Source organism: Notechis scutatus, chromosome 2, assembly GCF_049901735.1.
Source record: "Notechis scutatus isolate UNSWTSFEM ecotype Mainland chromosome 2, rNotScu1.2, whole genome shotgun sequence".
In the NCBI taxonomy this organism is placed as follows: domain Eukaryota; kingdom Metazoa; phylum Chordata; class Lepidosauria; order Squamata; family Elapidae; genus Notechis; species Notechis scutatus.
This window is the reverse complement of record NC_142010.1, coordinates 244,846,209-244,854,696: the sequence shown is the minus strand read 5'-3', so window position 1 is coordinate 244,854,696 and position 8,488 is coordinate 244,846,209. Positions and strand designations below refer to the sequence as shown.

Below are 8,488 nucleotides of genomic sequence, written 5' to 3'. Positions count from 1 at the left end.
AATTCCCCAGCAAGCAAAGTCCACAAGTCTTAAAGTTGCCAAGGTTGGAGACCCCTGCTGTAGATGATACTTTGTAGGAAGTTTTGGATCTGTGAGAGAAGCAGTAATCAAAATGCACACAGATCCTGTTACAATTTCCATTCATTTCTGATCCTATCGATTTTAAGTGCAAATCTTAAAAAACAAGTTTCAAGGGGGGAGGGGAAATGGGGGAAACACAAGTGAACACAATCTACAATCCTATGTTTTTTCTTTTGTGTTGTTCTTCCTGTATTTATGCAAATTTGGGCAAGGATTCAAGGCTTGACTTTGTCAATCTTGCAAAGAATATGGACAGCAAGAAAAGATTATGATAGAAGGAGCAACTAAGAAAATCCTTCAAACAATCCCCCCCAAATAGAGAAGAAAGATATTTAACATCCTATTAAATAAATAACTTAGGGAGAAATACAAAGGCATGGCGTTAGCATACAAAGAGATGGGGAATCATACTATTAATTTTGTTAGAACAACTTTAATATGCTTATATTTCTTAATCCTATTCATCTCTTTCATATGAGACCGTTCCAAAATCTTTTCTTCTTTCTGCAGATGACCCATGTGCTTACAGTAAATGCTTAACTGTTCATTGGATCATTAGGCTTGAATGAAGTTCTTTTGATTTGAGTTAGTATTCCATAAATAACTTTCCCCAACATCGCCCCCATACATTGTCTCATATCCTTTCAGTTCTATTGGCAAGATAAAAAAATCATCATCACCATCATTATTTGCTTGCACTGGAAAAAGCTCTGATCCCATTTGATCCAGCTTGTGTCTTGATTATAGGATATGACACGTAACTAATTGGAGGTACTTCATAATTCGACAGAATAGAAAACCTTCCCCCGTTATCCGTCAAATAGAGCAGATGCTCTGTTTTTGCCTTTGCCTTTTGAGAGGAGTACAAGGTATTCCTGACAAAATCTTTGGTTCAGCTGCTATCAGTAGAAGAAGTCCTTCATCTGTGGGTCAACTACCATGGGAAGAAAATGAGCAGTAGTGTTTTTCCGTCTGGTTCTCTGTCCTTTCCTCGTCCCGCCTTTTCCATTCAAAGCCACAAACATTTGCTTTCCATTATTTTTCCAGGAGAATGAGGCATACGTATTGTACCCATTTTCTTCTATCCTCTCCTTTAGTTTGCAATCGTTGTTAAACTCTTTCTGTATGAAAAGAAAAAGAAAACACAGAAAGAAAAAAACCACAGACAATATCAGAAGGTGAAGAGGTGAAGACCAGTAAGTACAATAAAAAGAAATAGATAACTTTGGGGTATGCTTAGAACTGATTTTTTTAAATATATATGGTGGCTATCCTTTCTGTAGGGTTGTGTCCCTCCATGCAGCATTAAGGCTTGAACCACAGGGTAGATGCCAAAAGCACAGACAGCTAGACATGGTCATCAAAGTATCCAAGCAAACATTTATTTTATAGCCCAATCAAAAGATCCATTTTAAAGGTCAAATATCCTGTTTTCCAGAGTGGCCATTGCCCATAAATGGTAAGTTTCTTTTGCCTCCAAAAAGGGATCTTCAGATCCAACTGTCAAAGCTCACAATAAACATTTCTTGGACATTTCCTCTTCTCACTTGTTTGTATCATTCTTTCTTGATAAACAGATAGGACAAATAAGCAGGGCACATGTTGGAAAAAGATAATTTGCCTATCCACTGAGTTTCAAAAATTAGTGGTACAGCATACGGACTTATTGTGCTGCTGAATCAGCAGCAGTAGCAGCAACAGCAGCAGCTGTGTGCCGAAGAAGTTCAAAGTAAAATGTATGCAAACTCATGGCACATCTGCCTGGAATGTATAGGCATTATTTCACAGATCTAGCTGTTCTAAATGACATACTCAGTATTTAGCTTGCATGTTTTGCAACCTTAGATGTCTGTTAATCACAATTAACATACAGTAGATAGGTGGACTAAGGCCTGCAGTGGATGAAAAAACAAAATGGATAGCATTCAGAGAAGGAATAAGAGTGAGGGGTGGGGTGGGGTGAGAGAGAGAAAGAGACGGGAGGAGGGAGGGAGGGAGGGAGAGAGAGAGAGGGAGAGAAAGAGAGAAGGTGACATGCAAGGTGAACCCCTTGAATAACAAATAAGGATATGCTTTTATTTCTGTAATGAAGACATGCCACTAAGCTTTTTCTCTCTCTTCACATTTTTATGCTCGCTTTTTTGCACGCACAATAAACATACTAAGCCCTGGAGATTCTTAAGCCACCTTTAAAAGCAGACAAGTTAAAACTCTTCAAAAACAATAAAAAACACAGGTGTGATTGCTCTTCCCTAATCATTACTCAATCTGAAGCTCACTTTTATCATAGGGTTTGATATCCATTTTTAGACTCTACAGTACATTCATTACAATTATACTTTATACTTTTTCAAATAAGTGGGAATCTGGAAGTTAGGAGTAGAAATAGTTATTGATTATGTAAGGAATGCTTTGACATATTCTATTACAAGATGGAAGAACTGAGAAGGAAAAAAGAAGGGTTCTAAAGTCATACAGATAATCTCTACTAGCAATTCTCCAAAATAAGAGAAGTAGCATATAAAAGTGATTGACTTGTGAGGTGACCCAGTGAAGGACAAATCAAATACAACTTTAATTCCTCTGAAACATTAAGCAGTTTTTAAATTATACTTATACTCTTATACTTAAGAGTATAATCCAGGAATTATTTGGTTTCCTACATTCCAGAATCCATAATCTGATTCACAACTATATCTTACAGTTATGCATTAATATATGGAGGATGCAGATCTGGTCAATTTCAACTAAAATTCCATTCCTTGTAACCTTAATTAAAATCTCCCCTTTGTACGTTAATTTTTTTAAAAAATAATCAAGTGCTTTCTGTTGATTCAATACGGAAGGGAATAAAATAATAGATATGTGAATCTGATTTGTTTGATTATTTTTTTAAACATTTCCCAGAATAATAGACATTTGTAAGCTGTATGAATTGTCTTCAAATCCAAATATTGCATCAATGTTTACATTATATGATATACTACTTTTCATGAGGGTAAGCTTGATAAAAGAATTTTAAAAAATAGAGAAAAGCTGAATGTGTACTTGAATTTTCTTTCAAGGGTTTTGACATTGTTTTTATTATTAACCTAGACAATCTGTGATCTTTTGCGTCATCTTTTCAGAGATATTTCCTTATCAGATTCCTCGATGTCTTCAACGATGACAATGTTTCTAATGTGGTGTCTTACCTGGAAAAGTTGGGATATATTCAGAGATGTGGGTCTATGACGACTCACCATGGCCAGCTTGCAACAGCCAACTCACTGCAGGACAACTCACCGCAGGACAACAATTACACTAATATAGAAGAAATAGTCGAATAGAATCATAAAGAAAAGATGCCAAAGGAGGGATAAAATAAAATGTGAATGACAACAATTAAAATAATTGTTTAAATTATTTTAAATAATTAAATTGAATTGTTGAATTGTCCCAAAGTGAGTTGTTCCATGGTGAGTTGGCCATAGCAAGTTGTCCCACAGTGAGTTGGCAGTGATGACATTGGCCATGGCAAGTTGACTGTGGCGAGTTGGCCGTGGCAAGTTGGCTACAGCAAGTTGTCCCGTTTCCCAGAGTTGTACCTACTTGAAAGTAGCTTGTGTTGAACTGCGTAGCATAAATATTAGCAGAGGAATTGTTTTATGACATTTTGTATTATGTTATGCACCATTTTATGATAATTTTATTCATAAACTGTTTTATAAAATTTGCTAAAATTCCATTCCATGGGAATCATGACTGCTGGATTTTGGATACATTCTATAAATTCATCCACTTAAAGAACCTTGGTTCAAAAATTGCTTCCCTGCTTTGCCCAGTTAAAGGTTACAGGTTAGTAGTGATAAAAAGATAGATAATAACATAACTGAATGTGCACATTATTTATAACTTTGAAACATGGCTGTCAGGGCAGATTTTATTTTTCCGGACAGAGTGAAGTTTAAATATGGCTGTTTGGGGACTATTTAATCCAAGAAAAAATGGAAAACATTTTTGGAACTACGGACATTAGTTTTATGCTACTCCAGGTATAAGAAACCTATAAAAATGTTCCATGTTTTCAGCTAGAGTCCAAGAAGGAAAGGGGTAATAACAGCTTGAAATAATGGAATATAATTAATCAAAGTGCATTTTATTTGGATGTGGAAGATCTAGGTTTCAATCATGAGCATCTTCCAATCAGCATGAAAAGCATTGCCTGACAGTGGAACTATAGTAACATCCTCAGAAGTGTTTGCTCCCTGTTTATATATAATAACTTGCCTTTCAAGCCCCTTAGGTACAGAAGCTCACTCGGTGAATTTGAACTCTCACTCTCTGTAGTTCAAGCAACTTTCCAAGGTTAAGAGTATTGATGGATAATGGAGGAAAGAATTGCTACACACACACACACACACACACAGGCATGCACACACAAGAGTATATAAATAATGTGTGTGTGTGTATGTATGTATGAAGAAACAGAAACAAACAGAAGAAACTACATAGAAGAAAGTAAAATGTACTTACAGATCCATAGACTTTGCCATTCTTATTCATGGCAAGATAATAATTGCTGTTAATAGATTTAACAGCCACCACTCCAATTTCCACAGATGTTATTTCCAATATGCCTACAATACAAGAGCAGATAAAAAAATCAGACAAATACAGATCAAGATCTAAAAATTTGGAGCTAACAAAGAAAAGATTGAGGGAAACCAAGATAAACTTTTTTTGTACAATAGAATCAAGAACTACTCAAATCCTTTTAACTTCCAAAACAACCAGGCAATGAACCCCAGAAACTATTATGGCATGGATTTATATGAACATTGTTTTAATTATTATCTTTCCTTTCCTCTCTCTGCCTTTCAAACTCCTTAACTAGTGAAACAGCTCAACTCTTCTTAGCACAGATTTTCATTGAAATTTATCAAAAGGGACATCTAAACCACAATATTGTATTAAATTTATAGCATATGTCAATAGAATAGCAGATTCATTGTGATAGGCAGAAACAGTGGTAAGCACTTTATTCCTTATAGGATATTTAGATAAAATTAAATATCTTGGCTGCACTTTATGTTTTTTTCAAGTATATTTTAGAATATGGCTGAGCTAAATCTGATAGTTCAAAATCTTGTCCTCTCAAATACCATAAAACTCCTTCTGTTTCATTTTCAGTAAAATATATTTACCTCTGGAGCATGGATGTCTTTGGCTCTTTCTCTATCCCCCTGTCTCGCCAAACTAGGTAAGCAATGTTATTTTTATTTTATGATAATATTAACAACAACTTAACTTTAAAGCTTGGCCAGGAGATATATTTCAAGTGGCTTTTATACCCCACACTTCTTCTAACATGATAGCATGCTGTATATTTAATGTGTCGTGTAGTTTACACAATTTTGTTTTGTTGTATTAGCCAGTCATTGACTGCAATAAATGTTATTGCTTCCCCATCTACTGAATGCATCATTATAAGGAGATATCCTGGAAAATTATTGTCCCAGGAGTACATAATACATTTGTGGTTGAGGTTTATATTCACCATTTCGCTGGCACCTGCCAGTCATATTTGATAAAGTAGGTAGAGAGAAGTCAAAGAAATGGACTTTTAAGTAATTTTAATTGAATGTAAATCACATTAATTATATTCAATTAAGTGGATTATTCTCCATTCATACTGAAAACTGCAATTCAGTGCCAACTTTTGGAGAGATTCTTCAGGCCCCACCCAAATTTTCTGGAGGCCAAATATAGCTTTGAAGCATCAGATTAACCTGTCCAATCTAAGCACCTATTTACAGGTACATCATTTATTTGGCTCATAAAGGCTGCATCTGTCAAGTGTGGGGAAAATCAGGAGATTCAGGCAGTTCAAATGAGTATAAGGATTTATTGAAAGCTTAAGGTCTTTACAAGAATCTGAACTACTAACAGTCAAGGGAAATTAGCAGGGGTTAAGAAGGAATTCAAAGTGGGATGGACTTAGATCTCTTGTGGGCGTGCAGGGACTCATGACTGATGACACTTTTGACTCTCTCCCTGGGGCTCAGCCTGGCCATCTCCTGTTTGAATTGTTGTGCATAATAGCTTAATATCCCAAATCAGGGTTTTAGCATTCATTAGAGATAATCTACAGTACATCGGTGATAAAGTTTAAAAAAAGAACATTGTGAGGACAGCTGGATGAATTGCTGTATAGTTGTATAAATGGAGCGGAGGCAAATAGCTGTTTAAGTGGCACAAGTAGGGTCATGGAAAATATATTAAACAAACAAACAATCAAGTCAATATTGCTCTGGCCCCCACAACATAACTGGATCACTGGAAAGCTTATTGACACAGTTAAATTTAGCTCTAAACAGATCCAGCCTTCAGTTGGGGGAAAATAATTTTTCGCTTTGTCTTTCTTGAAAACTGTTCCTTTGGGGGTAACTAATATTGAACTCTATTGAGATTGAAATGAAGTGATGAGCAATGTTGCTTTGGTTTTTCACCCTTTCCCTGGCCATACAGGGGAATGAAAAATGAATACAACGTACAACCACAACTGAGCTCAACATTTGCATGACTAAGCAAGGTAATTGTTGAGTGAATTTTGCTCCATTTTATGACCTTTCTTCACACAGTTGTTAAGTGCAGGTGTTAAGTTAGTAACACCCAGTTTTTAAGTGAATCTGACTCCCCATTGATTTTGTGTGTATCAGAGTATATTCATGAACTGGAATAGTAACAAGGTCAGCCAATGAGAGCTGAATTGAGGGCTGAAACTTAAAGAGAGAATCTGGGTGTGGTTTAGCTATGTTTTGTGCTCAGCTCTAAAGTGAAAGAGAAACTAACTTGCTTGCTTGCCTGTTGAACTAAAGTGAAACTGATGTCTGTTTCTGAGCACCTGAGTTGCTGTTCTGTTCTGAACCTGTAACATGTTTGCTTCTGTTTGAGTTTGCTCCATGTTGGAGCAATCTACAACTGGTATTGTAAAATTTACTTTATATGTTTATAAAGAAGTTAAATGAAGCCTCAACCATCTGTGTTTACTTTTCTGGCGCTGAATTTACGATGCAATACTCTGAACAGTGTTTCACTAAAGCTGATCACGTGGCATGACCCTGAAACACTGTAACTGTCATAAATACCTGCCAGTTTCCAAGCATCTGAATTTTGATCACATGATCAGAGGGATGCTGCAATGGTTGTAAATGGGAAAAAAGGCCATAAGTCACTTTTTTCTGTGCCGCTGTAACTTCCAATTGTCACTAAACAAATGATTGTAAGTTATGGACTACTTGTAGAAATGAGTGAAAAGTAGGTGAAACCACACACAAATCTTTCAGCTGTGCTACAGATTAAAATTGCTCCACCTTGGATTTTGTTTTCTTAATTATTTTTAGTTCTGGTGCAGGAACAGAAAGGAAACGGAGAAGAAAGAGATATTAGATATCAGAAAGACAAGCTGTTGGAGGAAAAAATGCCAAAAATGACCATTGCCACTCACACTCTTCTCTCTCCAACTGTGTGTGCATAATGGGAAATGTAGTGATGAAGAGAATATACAGAATATAATGAGAATATATGCCTTTCACTTAGTAGCATTTGAGTAAAGTCATAATACAACAATTTTAATTGATCCTGAGGTTCAGGATTATCTATATCTAATTTCAGAATATACAAGTCAAAAGTAGTGCTTTGTCTGTTGTATAAATATGTAAATGTATTGGGACTATTGTTATGGTACAGTATTAATTGTATGCTATTCAGTCATAGTAATTAGTATAGAAATTGATTCTAATATAACTTACTTCTTCAGTTGCATCCATTCAGGGCTTAGTAATATATTACCCCAATATTGTAATACAATGAGAAGCAAAGGAAGTAAACAAAAATCAAACTGATTTTTGTTTTCAGTAACATTTTGTGTAGCTTTCATAATGACAACAGATGTGGGACGCAGTTCTCCTCTCCAATAATAAATCATCCATTTTTGTCAGACATAAACAATTAATGCAATCCACATGAATTGGGCCAGGCAAAACAATTTTCTTTTCCCTTCTGCCACAGGATATGTGAATTCTTTACCATGCCTAGCATCTGATTAGTCTAACATATTTAATAGGCTACAATATAAGTAATAAAACACTCATAAATAATGATCTATTTGCTGCAAAACTTTATTCGTCATCTAATGTGACACTGCCATTTCCAATCAACATTGTGTTCCTTGTTCTCTGCACTATTGGAACCAGCTCTGAGTCTGGGACAATTTCCCCCCCCTTTAAACAATATAATCATTAATGATATAGTACAAGCTTCTCCTATAACAGTTGCTATGCCATCTTCCAACTTGATAACGGCAACAGATGTATCTGACTCCATCTTTTTCTATTCCCATATTTGCCTTTCAGATGGAAAGAAC

At 35.7% G+C, this 8,488-nt stretch overlaps 1 protein-coding gene across 1 annotated transcript in view; it reads right to left on the bottom strand.

Annotated features, from left to right (window-relative positions):
- Positions 1-505: 505 nt before the first annotated feature.
- The window catches only part of FGF10 (fibroblast growth factor 10), a 97,704-nt gene continuing 89,721 nt past the window's right edge, over positions 506-8,488 (bottom strand). The window contains exons 2-3 of the mRNA XM_026666477.2: positions 4,597-4,700; positions 506-1,202 (exon numbers count right to left, since the gene is read on the bottom strand). Of these exons, the coding sequence (XP_026522262.1) occupies positions 984-1,202; positions 4,597-4,700 (323 nt within the window). The 3' untranslated portion in view covers positions 506-983. The remainder of the gene's footprint in view (positions 1,203-4,596; positions 4,701-8,488) is intronic.